The sequence below is a fragment of the Papio anubis genome, chromosome X (genome assembly GCF_008728515.1).
Source record: "Papio anubis isolate 15944 chromosome X, Panubis1.0, whole genome shotgun sequence".
NCBI lineage: Eukaryota > Metazoa > Chordata > Mammalia > Primates > Cercopithecidae > Papio > Papio anubis.
The window spans coordinates 24,829,932-24,857,613 of NC_044996.1; the positions used below are offsets into that span (position 1 = coordinate 24,829,932).

Below are 27,682 nucleotides of genomic sequence, written 5' to 3' on the forward strand. Positions count from 1 at the left end.
CAACCAAATTATGAAAGGTATTTTAAACCATGTGTTAAGGAGTTAGGACTTTTATTTTGAAGGCAGAGGGAACGTCAGAGAAGATTGGCTGTGAAGAGTGACAATCAGAGTATGTCGCTCTTACATATTGGGAAGAGAACCTTGAAAGCAGTATGGAGGTCTATTGAGAATGAGAGACTAGGAACAGGAGACTAGTTGGGAGGCTATTGCTGTAGTCCAGTGAGAGAGCCTGTGGACCCATCATTCATCCTTAAGAAAAAGTAAAGGCAGTCTTTTAAGTCATTGCAATATGCAATATGTGTGGAGGATTTTTGAAGACCTTAAAAAATGCCTAACTCAACAAATGCATAATTCTATATATAGCATCTCTTGCAGTTGTGTGCGTGTGTGTGTGTTTAGTGGAGTGTTCATGTGCTCTACATTTATGTTGCATATGTTTATTTCGTAGCTTTTAAGTTAGTTTTACACAAGTTGTACAACTCACTTTTTCTTGGCAAAATGTTTTAGGTTCAAGGGTTCTCATTTTCAGCCAGATGACTCGCTTGCTGGATATTTTGGAAGATTATTGCATGTGGCGTGGTTATGAGTATTGTCGACTGGATGGACAAACCCCGCATGAAGAAAGAGAGGTGAGGAAGAGAAAATAAAATAAGACTTCAGAAATCAGAGTTCAATTAAGCAATGTGTATCAACATTAGATAGTTTTGAACTTTTGCCTTTTCTTTAGGTGGGTGCATTGAATTTCTCATTACCATCCTTCTCTCTTCAGTCTTCAATGTGGCTTCCATTCCACTGACTCTTTACAAAGGTCTTCAAAGACATCATCACTTATCTAAAGGGCACTACACCATCCCATCCTTATCTTCTCTAACCATGCCTATCTCTGACCTTTTAAATTACTAACTGTTTCTCACCTTACTCTCTGACCTCCAATTTTATGTTATTTTCTTTTCCTGATTTGCCAGCTATAGCAGACCTTTGCCATTTGTGGAGTTTAATAGTTGAGATTTTGCCAGTTTATAAGCAACCCTAAAGACTCATGAAGCATAGTAATTCGTAAAGGGAATGATCTTGGTTCTTATGGAGGTCTTGTAAAAACTAAATGTGACAACATAGGTATAGGTATTTATCATGAATTTAGACCTTGGGACACTAAAAGATTGGCGTGCAGGAATGGGTCACTTAGTGATTAAGCTTATCTAGTATGCAGTATTTTTCTCAAACATGGAAATTCTTGCAGGTCTTTAGATTATTCCTCACAAATGTCATGGGTCTAATGCGTTTAATACCCTTTAAAGCACTTGTTCTTGGAAGGCTTTGCTAATTTATCTTCTGTTTTCTGTGATCCTTCAGAGCTCTGTCTTTGGCTTCTGTTTTAAGTCCATACAGTAAGTCCTCACTTAATGTCGTTGCAAAAAAAATTAGCCAAACGTGGTGGCAAGCCCCTGTAATCCCAGCTACTCAGGAGGCTGAGGCAGGAGAATCACTTGAACCCCAGGAGGCGGAGGTTGCAGTGAGCCATATCATGCCATTGCACCACTCCAGCCTGGGCGAAATAATGAGACTCTGTCTGAAAAAAAAAAAAAAAAAAAGGTTCTTAGAAACTGCGACGTCAAGCAAAACAATGTATGATGAAATCAATTCTATCTTAGGCTAATTGATACGAACAAGATTTAAGTTCTGGCCAGGTGTGTTGACTCATGCCTGTGATACCAACGTTTGGGATTGGGAGGCTGAGGCAGGAGGATTGCTTGAGCCCAGTAAAGACTAGCCTGAGCAACATAGCGAGACCCGGTCTCTACAAAAATAAAATAAAATGAAATTAAAAAAAGCATCAGCCAGGCATGGTGGCATGCACCTGTAGTCCCTGCTACTCGGGAGGCCACGGCAGGAGAATGGCTTGAGTCCAGGAGTTTGAGGCCACAGTGAGATGTGATTGTGCCACTGCACTTCAAACTGTGTGACAGGACAAGACCCCAATTCCTATGGCATATTTCTGGTCACAAAGACATCATCAAACTTCTAAATAAAGACCAAAACACTTACAATATTAAACAGGGAAATAAATGTGAGCCATACATACATTTAAGAAAGATGAATAAAAACAAGATAATTATTTACCTGCTTATTCCAGTTCAGGATTACAGTGGTTGGAGCTTCTTCTGGCAGCTCAGGACCCCAGGGAGGAACTAGCCCTGGACAGAATGCCATTCCATCACAGGGCATGCTCACACACACACCACTCACACTGGGACCGTGTAGACATGCCAGTTTGCTTTTTGTGCACAGCTTTGGGCTGTGGGAGTGCACAGAGAAAACTCATACAGACATGGGGAGCACATGCAAAACCCATATGGACAGTGGCCCTGGCCAGGAATTGATTGTTTTTTTTTTTTTGTCATCAGTTTTATAATGAAACGATGTTACTCGAGGACCTGCTGTACTCATGCTTTGGGTAAAGATCATTATTTTATGGTATAGTGGAAAATGCACTGAACTTGGTTTCAGAAGACCTGAATTTTAGCACCAACTTCACCACTTCGCAGCGTGTGCAAGCCATTTAATTCTCTGAGCCTCAGTACATTTAATTCTATTATAAGGATAATAACACCTAGGCTTCTTTCTCTGACGATGTTGTTGTGAGGATAAGTGGATATAATAGGTATGAGCACAGTTTTAAATGACATATTGCAGTACGTACTGCATGTCATGAAATTGCACACAGGGCTTTCTCCCTTACACCTTTAGGGCCCCATCTCAGGCTACAAGGACTCTCTCTTAGCCAGCATCCCTCTCCTTCCGTAGTTGCAACGGGCACTCCGTTCCTTGTGTGCCTCCTTATTGAATCTGGTTCTAGCATACCGTAGTGTTCACAGCAAGCACACAGACCCTTTTCATATTAAAGGTTTTACTGCTACCTCTATGGGGAAACAGTTGCAATAACATTTATACATTTGAGGACATTTCAAGGCTTACACTATTCCCTGTCCTATAGTTTTTTCACTCTCTCTGAGATGGCAACTTGAAGCGTTACTGAGCTTTTGCTGACTTATTGCTGAGGATTGGTTTCCCCAAATCCATACTAAATATAGGCCCTATGGTACCATTCAGGATGATCCTTGTTCCTAGGACAAAGAGAATACCATGGCAGAGCAGTACGTGCTTTCTGACCTCAAATAGCCAATTTGCATTTCTGACTGAGCTTTCTACTGTTCACCTATTTATGTCCAAATTGTTCTGGTTTTTTAAAATTCCAAACAATGTTATCCCCTCAGAGACTCTGAATTTCATGTATTGACTTTAAATATAGCAAAGTCAGAGCTGTTCCTTTTTTCTTGGAAATGCCCTGCTTTCCCATTATGTTGTCCACACCATCATTTCATCTATTTTCCCAATAAGAAGAAGACCACGTTTGATTCCTTACTTTGATTGTGTGCCAGCTGTGAATAAGTAATTCTTTCTCAACAGCTCTCAGATTTTCCCTTTCTCCATTACTGCAGCTAAATTCAGCTAACAAAGCCAGTGGTCATCGTCTGACTCAGTTCCTGTAACCTCTGCTTAATTGGCCTCCTCACTTTTGTAGGGAAAAGAACTAACATTTGTCAAGCAACTACTATAAGCTAGGCAACTTAAAGTTCCAATTGAATTCTCCCAGCAGCCCGGTAAAGTATTGGTATAATTTTCTCCATTTGAAACTGTGTCTCAGAGAGATTAAATACTTGCCCAGAATCACAGATGTAATCAGTGGTGAAGTTGTGATTCATGCCCAAGTTTTTGCTATTTCCTCTACACCAAGGTGCCTCTCACTACACCACGCTGCTTTCTATACTGCCCCCTTTACCTGCTCTGCTGCCTGTGATGGTGGGAGTCACCTTCTCTGCCTAAAACTTTGACCATGCCATCTATTTATTTTAAAAAGATTGCCCATACTTTGTGATTGTGCAAGTAATATATGACTGCTGAAGGAAGTTTTGAAATTAAATACAAGTATTTCTGGCCAATCTTTTTAGGTATATGTAATATGTATAAGTAATTGGTATATACTTCATATACTATATGTAAAGTACAGTATCCTGATACTTTTTTCTCGATATTATATTGTACTTTTTAATGTCCATAAAAAATAATTGTAAAAGTAATTTTAGGGTAATATTTCACCCTATGGATGTACTGTAAATAATTCATCCCCCTATTGTTGATCATTTAGGTTGTTTCAAAATTTTCACTATTATAAATAATGCTATAGTGAAAGTCCTTATACATAAATCTTTGTGCACATCTCTGATTATTTCCTTAGGATAAATTCCTAGAAGTGGAATTTCTGGGTCAAAGGGTATGAACATTTTTAAGGCTCTTGATGCATATTGCCAAATTGCTTTCCACAAAGGTTGTACCAATTTATACTCCCAGCAGCAATGTATGAGAGTGCCCGTCTCACCGCCCCCTCGTCAACATTGAGTATTATCATTTTTTTTAATCTTCAAAAATGTTATTATGTTGTTTTAGTTTGCATTTATTTGATTACTAGTGAGAATGAACATTATTGTTGTGTTTTCTAACCATTTGTATTTGTTCTGTGAATTGTCTGTTCTTTTTTTCTGCTCATTTTTCTACTGGACTGTTTTTCTAATTAATTTGTATGAGATCTTTATATAATAAAAATATTCATATTAATTTTAAGATTCTTTACTAAATACCCCTGGATTGTCGTCCTGATTTTCTTCATTACTTACCTGCTTGTTCCTTGTTACCATACTGATAGAAATCTTCTTACTTTCCCCTTTATCCATTGCCCTCATTCCCATTTGTAAACCATTTTCTCTGTTGGTTGATCTTCTAAACTAATCATTCATAAACTAATGGAAATGAAGTTGAGCTTTCTGATACTTCATTCCCCAGATATATTTCAGCTCTCAATTAAAATGTTTTCATTATTATTGTTTTTAAATAATGTAAATGAATTATTACTTGCTTAGTTAAATTTGTCCATGTAATTGTTCTGAATTTGTCTCTATTGATGTAAGCTTTTAAAGATTAGGAACTTCATTTATATAATATACTTTCTACAGAAATTCACACAGTACAGTATAAGTATAGACGCTTAAATATTTTGAAGATGGAAGAATATTATAAAGTATATTTATAAGGAATATTATAAAGTGTGTGAAGATTTTCCATATGTATTTTAAATGATTTTATTTGTTTCTTAAGGACCCTGATAGTCTAATTTTATTTTTCTCTTTTTCTTCTATCCCTCTATCAATTAAAAATAAAGGAAGCAATAGAGGCTTTTAATGCGCCTAATAGTAGCAAATTCATCTTTATGCTAAGTACCAGGGCTGGAGGTCTCGGAATTAACCTGGCAAGTGCTGATGTGGTTATACTATATGATTCAGACTGGAACCCACAGGTTGATCTACAAGCTATGGTTAGTAATCTTTAATGGTGTCAGAAATTTATCATAGCTCTGAATACTATTGCTATTTATACACATAAAGGTCATTTATGATAAAAAGGTAACAATTTTTGAGAGATTTTGTAGAAGTTACAGTCGATTATCCTGGAAAACACAGTTGCTATGCTAATTGCAAAGACAAAAGAAATGAAAGCAAACAACAAACACACCCCAGATCCAACTATAGCATTTTTGTGTTGATTTTGGTTTTTATCACGAAATAGAAATATCAGTTTTTTCCCATTCCTACAGATTGAAGAGGGCACATACATTTGTTTTAATGAAAAGGATTAAAAAACAATCTCTTGTTATTATTCTGCTTAACAACTAAATATATTAAAATCCTTAGTAGTGAAATTAGGAGAGGTAGGATTTTAACTTTCATAAAAAAAATTTTGGGAGAGAAGGCAAAAAGGCAAGAAAGGAATATATTCCAGAAAAACACTTGCTACTTAATGATACCATGCAAAAGCTATTCTACACTTAAAATTTTTTTTAGGGAGCAATTTCTCTGACCTTTCATCATGACACTACAGGTAACCCTTTTGATATTTTGGTGTCATTTATTGAACTAGAGCTACAGCTTCTCTCAATTTGACTCACATTTTCATATAAAGAAATATAATTTAGAAGTAAAAAGATACAAAATAACTTCTTAGGATTTTGAATATATAGCTATGGGATAATTGTCTTTTTGGGGGCAATGAAAAGTCATATGCCAGTGAGGTATAACTTAGAAGGCTTTCCTTTTATAATAGAGAATTGAAAGGGATTGACCACTGGGACATTCCAAAATCAATATGCTTTGGCGTAATTATTACATTACAATGGTATTGAACTACCTGTTTGATATGACTAACTAGGAGTAAGCCCCAGTAAGTTACAGTGTTACTGAACTGGAAAATTTAATAGTGATAGCACTTCATTTCTGTAGAAGTCTTAGTGTACGTCCAATCTTTCAGGATTTGTTGGTTCAGGTTTAATGTGAATATGTGTAGGGTATTGCATTCTGTTTTAAAAATGTGCTGTGTTGAAACTTTGTTACTAGGCTCTAGTGTTTTTATATGTAGTACAAGGCCTGTTTTGAACTTAAATTTTTTTTTCTCTACTACCCTCCTCCCTTTACCTATTTGCTCTAGTAGCTTCTGTGTTTTAAAAATACTCTCCCTAGATGGTTTTATACCACTAGAAGTTTGCCACTTGTCACCTGTACCAACTATAAACCATAGAACCAATTCTAGACTACTGAATAGTAAGGATATTAATATCCCATTAATTTTTATAGCTCTACTGCATATCCCTCAGTAAGCAGAAAGAAGTGCCTGATGATGAGATAAAGCAGACTTTTGCCACCATAGCAACCCTTACTAACTACTTAATAAAATTCCTTACTAGTTTGGAAGATGTTTATATTTAGTGGCTTAAAGTTACTTAGTAACTCAATCCAGAAAGTTTTGGCTCCCTCTTTTACTCATCTTACAGGTGCTTTGCCCTTTGTCCTGGAAGTTTCCTATTAATGGTACAATATAATATTTGCAGAGTTCTTTGTTCCCAGTGGTCTTTAGATATTCTCAATATTCATCATGCTCTTTTCCAAAGTGTCAGATCAGGAGATAAAGAACTAATTTTATTTTTAGAATTTTACAGCATATGATGGCTATACTCTAAATTTTATCCAGAATATCCAATATCTTATATTAGGACTCTTTCTACTAGGATCGAGCACATCGTATTGGTCAGAAGAAGCCAGTACGTGTATTCCGTCTCATCACTGACAACACTGTTGAAGAGAGGATTGTAGAGAGAGCTGAGATAAAGCTGAGACTTGATTCAATTGTTATACAACAAGGTATTTATACATGGAAACTTAATTAGGTGTTTTTTGTAAAACACATGTAGTTTTCTTCAAAGGAGATTACTTTTAATAAAAGTTGATCAAAATTTGAAAACTTAGAGGAAAAATTGAAACATCACTGTGTATCCCATGAGTCTGTACAATTGTTATGTATCACCTAAAAATAAAAGGAAAAAATTTAAAAATGTAATTGAGGCCGGGTAAGGTGGGTCATGCCTGTAATTCCAGCACTTTGGGAGGCCGAGGCTGGCAGATCACCTGAGATCAGGAGTTTGAGACCAGCCTGGCCAACATGGTGAAACCCTGTCTCTACTAAAAATACAAAAAATTAGCCAGGTGTGGTGGCGTGCGCCAGTAGTCCCAGCTACTCAGGAGACTGAGGCAGGAGAATTGCTTGAACCTGGGAGGTGGAGGTTGCAGTGAGCTGAGATCGCGCCACTGCACTCCACCTTGGGCGACAGAGCAAGACTCTATCTCAAAACAAACAAACAAAAAAAAACTGCTAATTGAAATCTTCTGAATTGAAACCCTAGCATTTAATATATGGAGTAGTTGAACATTACTAGCTTATTCTTGAATGTCAGTAGCATGCTTTTTGAAGTACCTGATATTATTTAGCAGATAAAATGGCTACTTTTAATTTTTTGAAAACACATTAGAGGGTACCTTTTCATATAGAGAAGTTTGATCTGAAAACAAAGTTCGAACATGAAAAAAAGTTTCTGTCCTTCTGGGTTTTTCTTTTTTTTTTTTTTTTTTTTTTTTAGACGGAGTCTCGCTCTGTCGCCCAGGCTGGAGTGCAGTGGCTGGATCTCGGCTCACTGCAAGCTCCGCCTCCCGGGTTCACGCCATTCTCCTGCCTCAGCCTCCCGAGTAGCTGGGACTACAGGCGCCCGCCACCTCGCCCGGCTAGTTTTTTGTATTTTTTAGTAGAGATGGGGTTTCACCGGGTTAGCCAGGATGGTCTCGATCTCCTGACCTCGTGATCCACCCATCTCGGCCTCCCAAAGTGCTGGGATTACAGGCTTGAGCCACCGCACCCGGCCTGTCCTTCTGGGTTTTAACTGAGTTTTACAGAAGGGAATTCATATAGAAATAGAAAGTATGTTAGAAGAAAAACTTGTAGGGTTGTTCATTAAACAAATAATCTTAATGCTCACTAATTTTTTGTTCTTTTAAAGCTTTATGGATGGCTAAATGTGGTAATGTCTGATTAGAATGATTATGCCTTCTTTGGAATATAATTGATTGAATATGTACAATTTCAATTTTTATCATTAGGAAGACTCATTGACCAACAGTCTAACAAGCTGGCGAAAGAGGAAATGTTACAAATGATACGGCATGGAGCCACCCATGTTTTTGCTTCTAAAGAGAGTGAGTTGACAGATGAAGACATTACAACAATTCTGGAAAGAGGGGAAAAGAAGGTTAGTTAAAATAGCATTTTATTTTCATGCTGGATTGTTTTAATATCAGCATACTTCAGCATGCTTATATTTTCATTGTACATGTTTGTCTACATTATCTACATGTTTCAGATAACTCATATTTTCTCCAACAACTTGTAGATCTATTTCCAGGGGTAGATTAAGGCTTAAAAACTTTTTTTTTGGTGAGAAAGACTAAGAAGCAGGGTTTAAAATTGAGTGACCTTATATCTAATGCTTTATTGAAAATACTATACCTAAAAGCCAAGTAAATTTTGTGTTTAATCACATGTATAAGGAATACATTTTTTTAAATTAGAGACAGGGTTTTGCTCTGTCACCCAGGCTGGAGTGCAGTGGTGCAATCATAACTCACTGTAGCCTCTACCTCCTGGGCTCACGTGATCCTCCCACCTCAGCCTCCAGAGTAGCTGGGACCACAGGCATGTACCAACATGCACATCCTGTTAATTTTCTTTTTTAGAGACAGGGTCTTGCTTTGTTGCCCAGGCTGATCTTGAACCTCTGGCCCCAAGTGAGCCTCCCATCTCTGCCTCCCAAAGCACTGAGATTATAGGCATGAGCCATCATGCCTGACCAGGACTATATTTTTATTTTATATATATATATTTTGCCGTGGACTAGAAATCATCTACTGATACATTGGTTAATTGAAAATCTTTTATAAAACATTTCATGAAATACTAAATCACTATTTGTTAAAGCATAATAAGTTGTTTCAGAATATTGTAATTTTGTGTTTAATTCACCTTCCCCTCTCCACACATTATGGATAATTTTAAACATAATTAGAGAAGTATAATGAGCCCCGAAGTACTTATCACCTGTTTCTAACAACCATCAACCAGTCCCGTTCTGCTTATATGCCCCATTATCTTTTCCCCTCCTTGGATTATTTTGAAGCAAATCTCAGACATACTTCAGCTGTAAATAGTTCACTGTGTATTTCTAAAATAGAAGGACTCTTTAAAGATAGTCATTATAACATTGTCTCACCTGAAAAACCCCAATACTTCTTTTTTTGTTTGTTTGTTTGAGACAGCGTCTCACTCTGTCGCCCAGGCTGGAGTGCAGTGGCCGGATCTCGGCTCACTGCAAGCTCCGCCTCCCGGGTTTACGCCATCCTCCTGCCTCAGCCTCCCGAGTAGCTGGGACTACAGGCGCCCACCACCTCACCCGGCTAGTTTTTTTGTATTTTTTAGTAGAGACGGGGTTTCACCATGTCAGCCAGGATGGTCTCGATCTCCTGACCCCGTGATTCGCTCGTCTCGGCCTCCCAAAGTGCTGGGATTACAGTCTTGAGCCACCGCACCCGGCCAACCCCAATAATTCTTTAATAACACCAAATATCCAGTTAGTATTCAAATTTACAATTGTTTCATAAATATTTATACTTAAAAAGTTTTCTTTTTGTTTTTAAATCAGAATGCAAATCAGAATACAAATTGCCATTGGTTGAGATTTCATCCCTATCTTTTAAAATCTATAGGCCCCTTCTCCTGCCATATATTGTATTCCTTGTAATTTATTTGGTGAAAAGACTAGGTTGTTTGCCTTTTGACTTAATCACAGTGTGGATTTTGCTGATTTCATCTCCATGGTGTATTTTACTATGTTTGTTACATATTTTGTAAACTGGTTGAATTTGCTTTTCAGAAGAATTTTGTAGTTCAGGTAATAACCTGCATTTTGAATAATCTTGTGTTAATATGTTTCATATTGGTATGCAAAATGTGTTATGTTAGTCCATCTTTGTCTTTCGCTTAGCTTTAGCTATTTGTCCCATTTAAATTATGCAAGAGCGATTATGATGTGGCTACAACTTCACTGATAAAAGATTTTAAAGAAAGCCTAAGTGAGAGTACTTAGGAAGCACCATTTAAATATTTGAAATACTTGGGCAAGTAAAATTTACACTTCAAGTTTGATGTTAGCATTGCATTCATACCTTGTAAATTAGCAGACTGGATATTTCATGTCAAAACCTGACTATTAAAAAGGTAGAGATTCCACAGACTTTTACAAGTAATTCAGTGATTATTTTCTCATTTCAATGTATTCATCTTTAGACTGCAGAGATGAATGAGCGCCTGCAAAAAATGGGAGAGTCTTCTCTAAGAAATTTTAGAATGGACATCGAACAAAGTTTATACAAGTTTGAAGGAGAAGATTATAGAGAAAAACAGAAGGTAACTTTTTACTCTCAACCATTAGAACCTCAAATGAGCATTTCTCCCCATAACAATTACAAAATAACACTGGCATTTACCTATTATAATACCCTGCTCTAGAGTGAAATTTGATATAGGTCTAGAGATCTCATGCAAGGTTTATCTTTCATATATTTTACTGGTTTATCGTCATCATCATCATCATCATTTTTGCTGTTGCTGCTGCTGCTGCTACAACTACTACTGCTAGTACTACTTTTGTTATTGAGAAGCAGAGTAGGATTGAGGTTGAATTCCTGAATTCTGGAGCTGAAATCTCAACTTTTGTCACTAATTAAGTGACTGTGGGTATTCTCAGTTTTCTCACTTATCAAATGGAGGTTATAATAGTTACATCATAGAGGGATTCTGATGATGAAATGAGTTAATACTCATAAAGTTATTAGAATAGTGCCTGGCACTTAATGTTAACTATATGAATAATAATATTAGTAACATTTAGTTACTTAAATGCAGAAGGACTTTGTTACATGTGGTCTGTTGAAGAAACGGGGGTTTTATCTATCTTGTTTTTTAAACTGAAATTAAGGCTGGATTTTTAAAACTTTTTAAATTACTTTAGACTTACAGAATAGTTGTAAAAATAGTACAGAGCTAACCTATATCCTTCACTCAGCTTCCCCTAATATTAACAGTTTACATGTTAGTATAATGATCACAACCGGGAAATTAACACCAGTTTTTCTCCTAATGGCCTTTCCTGTGCCAGGAAAAGGATATTGGTTAATTATCTAATTAACTGGTGTTAGATTCCAGGGGATCTAATCTAGTATCCCACATTGCATTTCTTTAAAAATAGACTTTATTATTTTTTCCTTTTATTTTTAGTTGACACATGTTAATTGTACATATTTATGGGATGCAGAGTGATATTTTGTTACATATATACAATGTGTAATGATCAAATCAGGGTAATTGGTATATCTACTGTCTTAGCACATTTGTGTTGCTGTAAAAGGATACCTGAGGCTCATGGTTCTACAGGCTGTAAGAGAAGCATGGCATCAGCATCGGCTTCTGGTGAGGGGCTCAGCCTGCTTTCGCTTATGGAAGAAGGCAAAGGAGAGCCGGCGTATGTAAAGACCACATGGTCGAGACAGAGAGAGAGACAGTGCCGGAGAGAAGAGGGAAATGCTAGGCTCTTTGTCAGGAGCTAATAGAGTGAGAGAACTCACTCATTACCTCGAGGACTACACCAAGCCCTTCATGAGAGATCTGCCCCCATGACCCAAACAATTCCTACTGGGCCCCACCTCCAACACTGGGGATCAAATTTCCATGTGAGATTTAGGGGACAAACATATCCAAACTATAGCATTCTGCGCCTGTCCTCCCAAATCTCATGTCCTTCCCACATTGCAAATTATAATCATTCCATCCCAATGGTCCTCAAAAGTCTTAGCTTGTTCCAGCATCAGCTAAGAAGTCCAAAGTCTCATCTCAGTCCCAACACAAGTTTCTTACAGCTGTGAGCCTGTAAAACGAAAAGCAAGATACTTATTTCTAAGATACAATGGTTATATAGGCATTGGGTAAACATTTCCATTCTGAAAGAGAGAACCAAGCCCCATGCAAGTCCAAAACCCAGCAGGGTAGACATTAAATCTGAAAGCTCCAAAATGATCTCCCTTGACTCTGTGTCCCACATCCTGGGCACACTAGTGTGAGAGATGGGGTCCTGAGCACTTGGGCAGCCCTGCCTCCAGGGCTTTGCTGGGTACAGCCCATGTGGCTGCTCTCATGAATTGGAGTATGGTGCCTGCAGCTTTTCTAGATAGGAGTTGCTCGATGCTGGTGGCTCTATAATTCTAGGGTCCCTGTAACACCCCCAATTCCACTAGGCAGTGCCCTTGTTGGGGACTTTCCGTAGGAGTTCCAACCTCACATTTCCACTCAGCATTGCCTTAGTAGAGTCACTCCACAGGGCAGCCAGCGCCCCTGTAACAGGCTTCTGCCTGGAAATCCAGGCTTTCTAATACATCCTCTGCCATTTTTTCCTCTGTAATTGATAAATACCTTGTGGGGAGATCTTTCTCAAACTCTTACTCACTGATTTTAGCATGTATTGGTGGAGCTTACCTGCAGTAGTTATTGTGGTGTTTCCCTAATGGTAATTTTGTTTTTTCTTCATTTCACCTATATGTATTTATTAATTGATATTTTTCTGTGTGGAAGATCTGCCCCTTCTCCCCAATTTATTTGTATCTTCAGTTATTTATTTATATCAGTATGGACTCATGGATGTTTTGAGTTACAATCCAGTTCTATCTTTACATATTTTGTTGCTCAAATTGCTCCATAAAGCTGTTATATTTTTGAACTGAGGGAAATGAATTTTCTTAAAATAAAAAAGCTCATTCTTAGGTACTTATTTTACTGAAAATGAGAAGAGCCATTTTGGTTTTGCATTTTAGCTAGTATGCTGATAATGCTTTGTTTCTGTTATTGCTTCTGATAGCTTTTAGTTTCTTGACTTGTATTTGTCAGATTGTCCTATCTCTAATCTTCACTTAGACTGCTTATATTTTATCCTGCTGAGATGGAGGTGATGGCCTATCTGCACAGGGTGGAAATTGCCTTTCTAATATGCTTTTGAGATCTCATTATGTGATATAAATTTTATTAATTTTACAATTATTCCTACAGACTTATGGGTACTAGGAGTGTTTTATAAAGTGGAAAAATTTTAAACAATGAAGTCTAAATACCAGTGGAGCTTCTTAGCCGCATTTTTAGAGAAAAGTTAGCAAAATTCTTGTCTATCTCTAACTGGTTTCCGTGTGCTTCTAATTTTAGCAAAGTAATGATGCATAGATAAAGAGAATTTTAATAACTATGATGACTTGTATTTTTATAATTAAATGTCTGACAGTAACAGTGATGTCCAGAATCACATTTTTTCTGAATATTCTAAGCTGAGATTATATTTTATTTCTGCCTCTGTATTTTCTAGATAGGTTCTTAAAATAGGTTTAAATTATCTTTTGAGGAGAAGTGAAAACTTGAAAGAATATCATTTATAAATCATGGAAATTATACATTGAGGTAGATTTTCATATATGGTATGTTGAATCAGTTGCATTACTTTTACAACCATACCTGGTAAATTAAGTCATGATGGCTGTGATCCTGAATAAATTAACCCAGATAAGTTAGCATTAATGTACTCTTATGTGAAATAAACTAACTCAGTATGATTTATTCTTTTTTTGAAAGTTGAGGAATTGGCCTTTAATGTTTGTTTCAAATTTGAATGCCTAGACCATCAAACAAGTATAGGTTAAATAGCTAAATACATCACTTGTAGAATGTAAGTTTAAACTATTACTAATTTAGTTTTACTCCAATTGAGAAAGATAAGATATTGGTTATTTATGGCCGGGTGCAGGGGCTCACGCCTGTAATCTCAGTACTTTGGGAGGCTGAGGAGGGTGGATCACGAGGTCAGGAGATCGAGACCATGGTGAAACCCCGTCTCTACTAAAAATACAAAAAATTAGCAGGGCATGGTGGCGGGCGCCTGTAGTCCCCGCTACTCGGGAGGCTGAGGCAGGAGAATGGTGTGAACCTGGGAGGCGGAGTTTGCAGTGAGCTGAGATCGCGCCACTGCACTCCAGCCTGGGCGACAGAGTGAGACTCCGTCTCAAAAAAAAAAAAAAAAAAAGTATATACATATACATATATATATATATATAGAGAGAGAGAGAGAGAGAGAGAGGTTATTTATAAAATATCTCTTTCAATACAGTCACTTCACATTAATCCATCTGAAAGAAAAGCGAAATTTGTTTCATTGCTGTGGGAATTTCTAATTTTACCTAATAATCTCATTATAATATTGATATCTCATAGGCTCTTAGATGGTCATTTATGCTAAGTTTCTTGTAATTAAGAAATCTCATCTTTAGCATCTAAGACAGATATGCAGCCTCTGAACACTGCAGTGTTGGGAATCTTACCCCTCTCAGGGCAATTTGTTTCACTGTTTCATATTCTCTGGTTCTCAGAAAACTTTTTATTTGAGTTACAAGTTCCTTGATGAAAGACATTATTTTATTCATCTGTATATCCCTGACACTGACTTGCACACAGTACAGTAGGTACTTAATTAATAGTTAAGTTATATTGAGTAGCCATTTTACTTTCTCTAACTTTCCATATTGGTTTTAATCTTATGGATCAACAAAGAACTGTGTTCTTTTCTATTTGATAGACTTTCACATATGCAAATGTCACCATTGTGTCTGTCTTTAGCCATTACTTCTCTAGGCACTGTGAGAATTTGTAAATCTCTAACCACCCTGGTCATCTTGGTTTATTATCCACTCTTAAAATATGATGCCACGGTTGGAATTCAGCCCTTATATTAGATCAAGTAGAGTGAGACAACTAATGGTGGATTAATGCCCCTTTTTATGTAAAGACTAGATCTAGGCTAAGGATTGAAATAAAGAAAAATATGGATTGGGAAGCCATTTCTCAGACTCCAGAACATTGTAGTGTCAGTTTTGTCTGTTGACTGTTAAATTATATTTTCTAGCTGATAATAGGGTAAAATTGGTAATGCTGCCAAATCATGGTTCATGCTACTTTGGATGTTTAATAATATCTTGTATTTAACTCTTGGCAGTTTACTTAATGCTTTCACATATATGATCATATGTAATCCTTAAGGTAGGTATTACTATTCTCATTTTGCAGATGGAAAAACATAATTTCCCCAAAGTTATATGACTAGTGAAGTAGCAGAATCTAGGTCTTTCTGTTTCCACCAACTTTTCCAACTCTGCCATACCTACGTTTCCAGAAGGTCTCATTTGAACGTTTCTCTTTATTTGAAGGGATATATGCTTGTCATGTTGATATTTATTGTTTACCCCTTTCATCTGTTTCTAATTCATACACTTAACTACAGTTACCATAGGCGATGTTACTCTTCCTTCTATATTAGCTACCTTTATTTCATTTGACAAAACAAAACAAAAAAACAAGCAGATTGTACAGATTCTTCTCAATCACCAAGGAAGAACTAATTTTTAAACATACTTTCAAATAAAAATAAAGAAAACTGTCTTTGCATCTAAACTTGGTGTACCACTATGTTTTGGAACTTTGGAGGTAAATTGTGATTTATAAGGCAAGTTTTGATTCTTCCTGGTGGCTTTTGCTTTCTTATGTTTCTGCAGCCTTGATGTACTTGATTTTGTTAAAACTGTTTGGAGTCATTAAACCCCTTGTTGTTGTTTGTTGTGTATAGCTTGGCATGGTGGAATGGATTGAACCTCCTAAACGAGAACGCAAAGCAAACTACGCAGTGGATGCCTACTTTAGAGAGGCTTTGCGTGTCAGCGAGCCAAAGATTCCAAAGGTAAAACTGTACAAGGCCAGTTTTTATGTCCTAAAGTAGATTTCTCTTGCAACATGATCTATGGGTCAGGTTTACTTATATCATTGCCAAATCATAGTCTCTAAAATATAACAGTGCAAAAAAGTATTTGATTTGGCCCAGCCATATAAATGGATTTTATTGTATTTATTGTTCCATATATAACAGAAATAGCAAAAGATAAGTAAGTTTACTTCCTGTACTGAAAAGAACTATATATAATATATTTTCCTCTCATAGGCTCCACGGCCTCCAAAACAGCCAAATGTTCAGGATTTTCAATTTTTCCCACCACGCTTATTTGAGCTCCTGGAAAAGGAAATTCTTTATTATCGGAAGACGATAGGCTATAAGGTATTTTTTCCATTTTTTAGATTAATTTAATATAATATTTAAAAATAATTTAATCTGTTAATCTAGACTAGAAGGTGTTGCATTTTGAGAGACTGTAACAGTAAATCACAACAGTGATGCTTTTAAAACCAAAGAGGAAGTTTAACTAGATGTAAAACATCTAACTACTCAATCACCAGTACAGTCATCACTAAATGAGATTAATGAAGGATTATGCAATATTTCAAAATAGTAATAACAACATATTATTTTTATAATGCCAGTCTTTGAATAGTTAAAGAATATGTAGAGAGAACAATAGGTATGCAGTTAAAAGCAAATATTAATATATGATAGGAAATTTTTGATCATTTCCTTAATAGGTCCAAGAAATAGTATTTCTGTCTTTATTGCTTATAGGTTGCTGAAAGCCTTGCTGGTGGGTAGTAGATTGTAGTCACTTAGGTGTTAAAGATAATGATAAACTTGATAGTGAATTATACAATTTTAAAATGATCTTTTGGTATTTGGAATTCTTATTTATATAGGTAGATAGAATCCTAGTTTTCATGAGTGAAATTTAATATTTGTCACACTAAATCTGTCGTATTGAGAGAGTAAGCATACCAGGTAATTTCTGTATGTTGAAACTGACTTCCTAGTGAATGGAGAGAGATGACTAAAGGTATAATAATCACTAATATTAAAACATTATAAAATATTGGCTGGGCGCAGTGGCTCACGCCTGTAATCCCAGCACTTTGGGAGGCTGAGGCAGGAGGATCACTTGAGGTCAGGAGTATGAGACCAGCCTTGCCAACATGGCAAAACCCTGTGTCTACTAAAAATACAAAAATTAGCTGGGTGTGGTGGCAGGTGCCTGTAATCCCAGCTACTTGGGAGGCTGAGGCAGGAGAATCGCTTGAACCTGGGAGGTGAAGGTTGCAGTGAGCTGAGATCGTGCCACTGCACTCCAGTCTGGGTGACAGAGGGAGACTCCGTCTCAAAAATAAAATAAAATGAAATAAATAAAATATTAACACAATTTTAATTTTATGAAGTGTTCTGTTTTATGAATTAACAGCTCTGTTTTAAATTTTATTTTGTAAACCTTTATCACAACTGGAACTGTGACCCATTATTTTAATTAGTAGCTGGAATGTGCCTAGAAAAGCTCCATGTATATAAGATACTTATATCTTAACTCATTTATATTTTGGAACTAGAATAGATCTTTAGGGTGAACATTCACATAAGACATAAAACTAGTTTCAAAGAAAGTGAAAACAGTGATACACCAGAAGAAACAAGTAAGTTATAGGTTCAAATGCAAAACAAAAATAGGAAAATTAATACTTATTAACAATAATTATTATTTAATAATGAAGTAGTTACCTTATGAGGTAAACAAATACATATCTCATTAAGGTTTATAATAATTTTAGGTTTAGAATATTATTTTCTGTTACTTTCATTAACTGTTATTAGTGAGACTTGAAAGGAGAATTAATTGAAATGTTAGACCTCAGTAATAAATCAAATATTTGCATAGAACATTTTATAAGTTACGAAGTGCTTTAACACATACTGAGGTTGTTGATTCCTAACAACCTCATGAAGTAGGTGTTATTATCATCACCATTTAATAGGTGAGGAAACTGAAGTTCAGAGAGGTTAAAGGACCTTGTTCAAGATCGTGGAGCTAACAGGGTTGCCATGGGTCCTGGTCTCACAACCAGTTTCTCAGTATTCAGATGTTCTGTTCATTCTACTCAGACATTCTGGGCTCTTTCTGCATGTGATGAAACCCTGTTTCTTTCTGCAGTCCTAAATAAGGACTGTGTTTACAATGGTGTGGCATGACATTTGGGAGTTAGGCCAAGTAGTAGTTGAGTAGCAACAATTAAAAAAATCATCTCTGATATAACTTTAATGCTCCTTCTTTGGAGATACTGAAATTTTGTTCCCCATGATAATTTACAGTGCCCACCACATTCTGGCCATGGGTCTGGTTTGAATATAAACAGTACCTTTCATTACAGGCAGTTTGTGGTTAGGGATGAAGTCTTACAGTGACTCTTTGGGTGGTGGCCAGCTGTAAGGAGATGGAGAAGAGAGGAAATCTCAGAAGATGGAGGAATGAAGGGACAGCTATTAAGGGTGGTAGAAAGGAAGGGGAAGAGGAGGGGGAAGTGTAAGTATTATAGAGGAAAGGGATGAATAGGGAGAGGGGAGATAGATGGCATGGAATTCGTGCTATTGCACCTTATTGTTTGCTCTTCCTCGTTTCCCTGAAAGAAGCAAGAGGAGAGGGAGAAAGAGTAAAAAGAGGACCTTTTTACAGAGTTTAATACCTATTTATTGAGCACTCCTCTGTGCCAGGTACTGGGCCAAGCACTTGGGTTAAAGCAGTGAATAAGACGGTCTTTCACCTCATGGAGCTTACATTCTAATAGAGGAGATAGGCATTAGATACTACAGTATAATAGTGGTGGCATTTGTGTGGTTCTGTGCTTACAAGTGGTGCTAATGAAGGGAATATAACATGGGTATCTCATGTGGACTGGGAGATCAGGGAAGCGTTCCCTAAGGAAGTGTCATTTAAGCTGAGTTTCCAGAGATGTGAATAAGCTAAGTGAAGTGTGGGATAGAAAAGCTGAGGCAGGTGGTACCTCATATGCAAAGGTCTTGAGGTGGGAAGGAGGATGGCTCTTTCTGGGAGCTCTAAGAAAGCCAGTGTCGTTAGGGACTGTTAAGAAAGAGGGTGACTTGAGATGAGGCTGCTGAGTGGGTAGAGTCAAATCATATGGAGGGCTTTGTAGGTCATATTAATGAGGTTGAACTTTAGCTTTAGAGTAAAGGAAACCCACTGAGATGTTTTTAAGGCAGGGAAGTGGGTGGGCGGGTGGTAAAGTAATACTAATAGCAGATACTTAGTCCTTACATGTGTTACTTATTGTTCCAAGTTATTTATAAATGTTAGCTCATTATCCTTCTAACAGCCCTTGAACTACATCCTTATTTTACAGATGAGGAAACTGAAGCATAGAAAGGTTGAGTCATTTGCCCTGAATAATTTTCTCAAGGTCATACAACTTATAAATGGTAAATTATGATCAGATTTACTTTTTTTTTTTTTTTTTTTTTTGAGACGGAGTCTGGCTCTGTCACCAGGCTGGAGTGCAGTGGCGCGATCTTGGCTCATTGCAACCTCTGCCTCCCGGGTTCAAGGGAATCTCCTGCCTCAGCCTCCCCAGTAGCTGGGACTACAGGCGCATGCCACCAAGTCCAGCTAATTTTTGTATTTTTAGTAGAAATGGGGTTTCACTGTGTTGGCCAGGATGGTCTCGATTTCTTGATGTCTTGATCTGCCCGCCTCGGCCTCTCAAAGTGCTGGGATTACAGGTGTGAGCCTCCGCGCCTGGTCCAGATTTACATTTTTAAAAGATCACTTTGACTGCGTTGCAGAGAATGGCAGGTTTATCCAAGGAAACCAGCCAGGAGGCTGTTGAAGTATCAGAATGAGAAGATGGTGGCGACTTGGACTGCGGTGGTGGTGGTGGAAGGAGAACCAGTCCCCTACTCCTCTACTCCTAGCCTTGTGCTCTCTTCAGCCACATCCTAGATTGCTTCCGTATTGTCTTAAGACTTGCCTTGATCCTCCCTATACATGCTTAGCTGAGGATTTACGAGACAAATAAGAATACCTTCTGGATATTGGTTCTTTCTGGACCTTGTCTCTTCCATTCTTTACTAGGAACTGTGGACCTGAGCTAAGGTGGGTTCTTTAATTGGGTGGTTTTTTGTTTGAGTTCAGAGAATAGACAGATTAGCAGGCATGTTAATCATCTTAAAAAGCTCCCTTTTAAGGATGATGTGATATGTAACCATTAGACATATCTTCTCAAGGCATAGCTAGCATTGCTTTATTTCCCCCTCATACCTTCAGAAAACTCATCAGGGCCACAAAGTGAATGGAACACTAGTTTATCCTCAAATGAACAAAACAAAACTGCTTTGGTGGAGTTACCTGGTATTCTGTATACACAGATTCTCAAAAAGGGACTCTTTCCCCATTTTCTGCCTGAAGGATTGTTAGCCAAGGGGAGATAGGTGATACCCATAGCTATGGGCACTGTGGTTCATGGTTACGTTTTATCTGTGTTGAGTCCCCAAAGGCTTATTCTGTTGTGATTTGGAGTGGCGCTAGTGAAGGGCTCACAAGTTTTGAAGCAGTTGGTAGAGAGCGGTTTCCTTGTACTTCCTGGTTATTTGCATTTTTATTTTCTATTTTGCTCCCCCTTTCCCACCCTCATATTCAGCACAAGGTCACAGCAATATTGCTGGTAATAAGATCTGGAGTTAAAGAGTTTTGTTTTATTTGAAGGTGAGAGAAGTATTTGTTTTGCCCTAACCACTTGGTGGACAGCAGTACATGATGTGCCTATTCTTGCTGTTATCTAGGCTTTGACCTTAGGCATATTCAAAAGCTTCATTGCTCTTTCGACTTAAAGGAGTTGTTATTTAATGCATGCAATCACTTGGTCACTAAAACCTTTATATTGGAAGAGGATGACTTAATTGAACTTTCAATTGCAGCATAAAAAATCCAGAATATCTGGACATTCCATTGAGTCTAACACCTGGAATGCAAGAGTTTTGCCACATTTGAAGCTTAAGAAAGCTGTAGAACATTCTAACATTTATCCCCAATAAAAAATTCTTGAGGGACAAATATAAACATTTGATAAATGGAGAAAGTTCCATAATCTTTGTCAGTTTTGGTAATGTGTCATTGGGGGCCACCTATTTTTTCAGTGGTAGAACTAAAATGTGAGCTGATTTCAGGTTACTGCTTTTATTTTGTGTGGTGTCACATTTAATTCAGTATTCCATATTTTCTATGCAATGCTTGCTAAACTACTCCTAAGAAACAAGGCCAAAAAAATTTTTCACTACTTCATGGAATACAGTTCTTAATCACGAATTCCTTAGCATCTGACTAGAAATCCAAATAATAATTGAGATTTTTCCTGTAGAAAGATAACTTTTTATATATTGTGTTGCTGGAGATCATAATGAGACATAGAGTATGAAGACTTTAAATACCTCCTACTTATCTATTCAGTACTATTGGTCTGTAATTTGTCTGCTTAATTTTTTTTTTTTTTTTGAGACAGAGTCTCACTGTCTCGCTGAGGCTGGAGTGCAGCGGCACTGTGTCAGCTCACTGCAACCTCCATCTCCTGGGTTCAAGCAATTCTCCTGCCTCAGCCTCCCGAGTAGCTGGGATTACAGGCACCCATCACCACACCCAGCTAGTTTTTATAATTTTAGTAGAGACGGGGTTTCACCATGTTGGCCAGGCTGGTCTCGAACTCCTAACCTCAAGTGATCCACCCGCCTTGACCTCCCAAAGTGCTGGGATTACAGGTGTGAGCCACCATGCCTGGCCTATCTGCTTAATTTATAATGTAGCACTTTGAAATCATTCTAGGAAGCTTAATGCTGATATGAACCTCATGAGGCAAAAAAAAATATGTCTTATTAAAATGATGACTATTAAGATTTTTTTATAGGAGGTGTATTAGTCTGTTTTCACACTGCTGATAAGGACATACCCGGGACTGGGTAATTTATAAAGAAAAGAGGTTTAATTGACTCACAGTTCCACATGACTCAGGGGGCCTCGCAATCGTGGCGGAAGACAAGGAGGAGTAAGTCACATCCTCCTTGTTAGAAGGGAAGAGAGAACTTGTGCAGGGGAATTCCTCTTTATAATACCATCAGATCTCATGAGAATTATTCACTATCACGAGAACAGCATGGGAAAGACCTGCCCCCATGATTCAGTTACCTCCCGTTGGGTCCTTCCCATGACACATGGGAATTATGGGAGCTACAATTCAAGATGAAATTTGAGTGGGGACACAGCCAAACCATATCAGCGGGAGATATAGGAATTTAGAAAATTTGAGCCTTTTCTAATTCTAAACATTTTAGCAGCTATTTGAGTATTTTCTAGAATTAAAATAGCAAACAAAGCTTTCATGAAGTCATTCTTGTTTTGCTATGTTAATTAATATGACCACTGGATATAGCATAAATTGCAGTGGATCCTAAAATCCAATGGTTTTATAAAATATTCTGATTTTGCTTGTATTAGAAGTTGAAAGGGGAAGTTTTTAGTATGGGGATGTCTGCATGGGAATAAACATTTTTATTTTATTTTATGTGGGTATATTATCTATTTTCTGTCATAAATTAGATGTTTATAAAATATTTTCATTTTGTTAAAAATATAGTTTGTTGGACATGGAAATTTTGAAAATATTTAAGAGAAGAATATCTTAAGATCAAAGAGATTTCTTTCAATTAAAATTAAAATTTGAAATCAAAGTAATTTCACATACCAGGAATTTAAGGGGTCTATTAACTTTTAAAGCTGTATCTGTACTTTTTAAAAAAAAATTATGAAGGATTTTTAAAAATAAAAAAATGTTGAAATAATTGTACAGTGAACACCCATATATACACCACATATATTTGACAGTTTACATCTTATCGTATTTGCTTTTTCACCTATTTTTCCATTTATCTGGCCCTCTATCATATGGGTGTTTATCTTATCATTATGCATCTCAAAGTTGGAGACATAAGTACATTTTACCCAGAAACACTTCAACATGCATGTCATTAGCCAGTCATATTTTGTTTATGATTTTTTAAAGTAACATTTACATAGAGTGAAATATATAAACCTTAAGTGTACCATTCATTGTTTTCTCACAAATGCATACTCTTATGTAACTTGAACTCCTCCTATAAAGATATAGACCATTACTGTCACCCTAGAAAGTGCCTCTTCCCAGTGACCATATGCACTCCTCAGATGCAACCACTGTTCTGATCTTTCCCTCCATAGATTAGATTTTTAAGTTTTGTTCTAGAATTTCACATAAATGGAATCATACCATATGTATAAGGCTTGTTTCACTTAGCATAATGTTTTAGAGATTCAGCCATGTTGTCCCATGTATCTGTGTGGCTCTTTCCTTTTGATTGTAGAACCCCTATTCCATTGTATGGATAGGCCACAGTTTGCTTATCCATTCTCTTGATGGTCGTCTGGGCTGTTTTCTGCCTTTTGGCTATGATGAGTAAAGCTACTGTGAAGAATCTTGTCAAAGTCTTTGTATAGATAACGTTTTCCTTTCTTTGCGTAAATACTTAGGAATGGAATTGCTGGTATGCCTGTAATTTTAACACTGGGTTTAGCTACTGAAGAGAAGTTGTTTTTAATCATGCTATGACTGGGCTACATTTCATTTTAAATGTACACCTTCTTTTCCATTTCCGTTTGCCACCATCGTAGTCCAGATGATCATGCCTCATTTCTAGATTATGATAGTTCAGCAGGTTCTCTTACCTGTCAGTCGCTTCTCCACTTCAGTCCATTCAGCAGAAGGCTTACAGGTAAAAACGCTACATTTTGATACTTCACTCCCTTGTTCAAAAGTCTGCAGAACCTTCTGTGTAGTTTCAAGACCCTGTAAATCTGTCTCTACCTGGCCTTGTTTCTTATCTCTTTTCAACATAAACCCTATGTGTGCCTTCCGCACATTTCTGCCTTCATGTTTTTGCTCATACTGCCCTAGCCTAGAATATTCTTTCTTCCTTCTCCATCTCCCCAAATCCTTAGAGTCCTTAAGGTACAGCTCAAAATTCCACAACTAGTTTGTGAGCTCCTTGTGGGCAAGGACCATATCTAATATAGGTAGAGTTTCCCTAATTCAAAAGTCTGAAATCTGACATGCTCCAGAATCCAAAACCTTTTGAGCCCTGACATTGCACCCAAAGGAAATGCTCATTGGAGCATTTTTTTGATTTCGGATTCTCAAGTTAGAAATGCTCAACAGATAAGTGTAATGCAGATATTCCAAACCCCCCAAAAATCTGAAATCTGAAACACTTCTGGTCTGAAACATTTGGGATAAGGGATAAAACTTATAGTTATATTCCAGTCAATACTTATCATAGTTCTATGTAATAGACATTTAGTCAATACCTGCTAATTTGATTGCCTGATACTGATGATTACAGGTGAGTCTACTTTCTCAGTATTTCTTTTTAATGCTCAGTTAGGTTTTATACTTGAAGAACTATTGTCCTTAATAGTTATTGTTTAAAGGTTATTTTTAAGTTGCAGTGATATAGTTCTAAACTCTATGAAATACATACAACAATGAGAAAAATGCACTCTAATATGTATTATAATTACAGGATAGTAAAACCATGACTACCAGATGCCCCTAGGGAATGAGTCATTTGTGATATGTGTGCATTTCAAGCAGTGGAAGGCTTACTGCCAGCCCTTTTATTTTCATGTTTAATGGAATGCTATAAAGTGTAGTACACATGTTATATACTTGCCCTCTTAAATCAATGTGCTTCCTTGTAGCTGCAGATGCACATAGCGATGATATCAGGCTTTAGGCTGAGAGACTTCATTTGTTCCTCCATACACCCAGTATAGTTCAGCCCCATACTGCTGAACCACACTGGTTGTATATGCTCACTGTGATACACTGAGGCTCTGCAGGCTACAGTTTTGAGATACAGGTGGCAGCTTGCTTTCTTGGAGAGCTGAGCTTCTGTCCTCATCTTTTGAACTTGAGTTCTGTTCTCAGTTGTCACTGTATTTGCAGTTCTGTGCCCAAAACACCATATATGATTTCTGTTGGTCACTGCTGTTGTTAGTCTTTCCCCCCCTTGACCACTGGTCCTATCATAGCTATTTGTGTGCTCTACTATACCCTTCCCTCTTATGTTCTCTGTTTCTTCTTTTTTCTTCATTATCCTGTTATGTTTTCCAAACTTTCGATTTTATGTAAAAATGCTCTCTCCCCTTACATACCTTCGCAGGCAATAAAAGCACTCCTTTCTTTTTGCACATTGAACTGATCAGACTGTTGGATGTAATGTTTAGGTGCATTGCCAGTTCTCCATTCTGCTCTGTGTTGCCAGGGTAATACGGGTTCTTTTTTCTTTTTACTGCCAAACTTTTTGTTTGTTCTGTATATTACAATAGTATAAGGATAGACTTTGTTCCAGAGTATAATCATATATGAAATCTAATGTGGCATTTACTAATGAGTTTTAACTATGGAATATCATGTGGCACAATAATAGTTTTTACTTCAATAGGATCATGGTAGCAGAAATGTGGAGAGGACCATGTGTCATTCTGACTATGATTTTATATTGTTTACTCTTGAAATAACTCTAAAGATTGATAAGGCTGTGTATATACAGCCTTAGTAATTAATTTTTCTCGTCAGTTTACTCTTAGTTTGTCTCTTGATTTATAGGTCCCAAGGAATCCTGATATCCCAAATCCAGCTCTGGCTCAAAGAGAAGAGCAAAAAAAGATTGATGGAGCTGAACCTCTTACACCAGAAGAGACTGAAGAAAAGGAAAAACTTCTCACCCAAGTAAAGTATTTTCAATGGCTGAAATATTTACAGTCAATCGATAGAAAAAAAGAAAATACAGATCACACTTACTTTTTTGTATGGGCCTAGTATCCTAGTTTGACACACCAGCAAAACTCAGGGCTATTTTGTAAACATGTTTAGACCAAAATCCCTATTTTTAAAAATTGATCTTATAGAATATGCTCTTTTGGAAATACTAAGTAGTATGTATATGCAAAATATAAGTGTAAAGTATTAGCAATATGACACACATTTTGCCAATTATAATAAGGTCACTGAATCCACATTTGAATTCTGATAGACAGTAGTTATTAACATATTCTTTTTTGTTTTTTGAGACAGTCTTGCTCTGTCACCCAGGCCGGAGTGCAGTGGTGCAATCTCAGCTCACTGCATCCTCCACCTCCCGGGTTCAAGTGATTCTCCTGCCCCAGCCTCCTGAGTAACTGGGATTACAGGCACCCGCCACCGTGCCTGGCTAATTTTTGTGTTTTTAGTAGAGATGGGGTTTTGCCATGTTGGCCAGGCTAGCCTCAAACTCCTGACCTCAAGTGATCCGCCCACCTTGGCCTCCCAAAGTGCAGCTGATATTACAGGTGTGAGCCAACGGGCCAAGCCTGTTATTAGCATATTCTTGAAAATTTAAATTTCTTTTGTTTATAGATGTGAATTGTCTCCTGAAGTTATATTCCATTAATTTTTTATTAATAGAATAATTTCATAATTTTCAAAATTATTTTTATTTTTTTTTAGAATTTTCATGCAATGATATTTCTGAAACTTTTTAAGGTGATCATTGTATAACAATTATTAAATTAGAAAGGCTTCCATTTGAACAAAATATTAATGCTTTCAAGTTATTATTGCTATAATGAGTTTTACGAGTGTTCTACTTCTAAAATAAACTATAGAAGGTAAAAAGAATTTCAGCACAGAAGGCTTGCGAAAGCAAAATGTGTACTTGTAAGACATTACTTTAGTATAGAGGGTTGCCAGCAAGATTTATTTATTCAACAAATTTTGAACAATGTGCAATGCATAATAGCAGGTAATTCTCCGCATTAATTATTGAAAGATAGTTTTTATATTTATATGTTATTTATTATATAGGTCTTTGCTGTAACATGTAATTTTATTGTATGTGTATTGGATTTTCACAAATTACATTCATAAGTTTTTGAACCAAATGCCTGGAAGTAATAAAGTTTAGTTTGAAAATATAATTGCAGATGGCTGAATATTAGAACTTACCACAGGATAAAATAAAACATTTAAATATTCATCTTCTGTTTTCAAAATGTATTTCCTGAATGCAAAAGTGAAGTTACGGCTTTAGAATGCTACATGGCTTGGAGTATATTGTGAATGTATGGTATAACATGAATATACAATCTCAACTGAGATAATATTTTAGTTTGTGATTAGAAATATAATCAGTTTTCTGTCCCTCCTAGTAGATGAATTCATTTTTGTC

At 36.8% G+C, this 27,682-nt stretch overlaps 1 protein-coding gene across 6 annotated transcripts in view; it reads left to right on the top strand.

Annotated features, from left to right (window-relative positions):
• Nucleotides 1-27,682, top strand: part of SMARCA1 (SWI/SNF related, matrix associated, actin dependent regulator of chromatin, subfamily a, member 1) — a 77,868-nt gene that overhangs the window by 25,897 nt on the left and 24,289 nt on the right. For 4 of the 6 annotated variants that reach the window (XM_009198229.2, XM_009198230.2, XM_003918253.3 and 1 more), the window contains exons 12-20: nucleotides 508-629; nucleotides 4,298-4,333; nucleotides 5,276-5,428; nucleotides 7,172-7,304; nucleotides 8,592-8,740; nucleotides 10,831-10,950; nucleotides 16,250-16,360; nucleotides 16,619-16,732; nucleotides 26,083-26,205. In XM_009198229.2, the coding sequence (XP_009196493.1) occupies nucleotides 508-629; nucleotides 4,298-4,333; nucleotides 5,276-5,428; nucleotides 7,172-7,304; nucleotides 8,592-8,740; nucleotides 10,831-10,950; nucleotides 16,250-16,360; nucleotides 16,619-16,732; nucleotides 26,083-26,205 (1,061 nt within the window). The remainder of the gene's footprint in view (nucleotides 1-507; nucleotides 630-4,297; nucleotides 4,334-5,275; nucleotides 5,429-7,171; nucleotides 7,305-8,591; nucleotides 8,741-10,830; nucleotides 10,951-16,249; nucleotides 16,361-16,618; nucleotides 16,733-26,082; nucleotides 26,206-27,682) is intronic. The other 2 variants (XM_003918254.3, XM_009198228.3) reach the window with 1 other exon arrangement.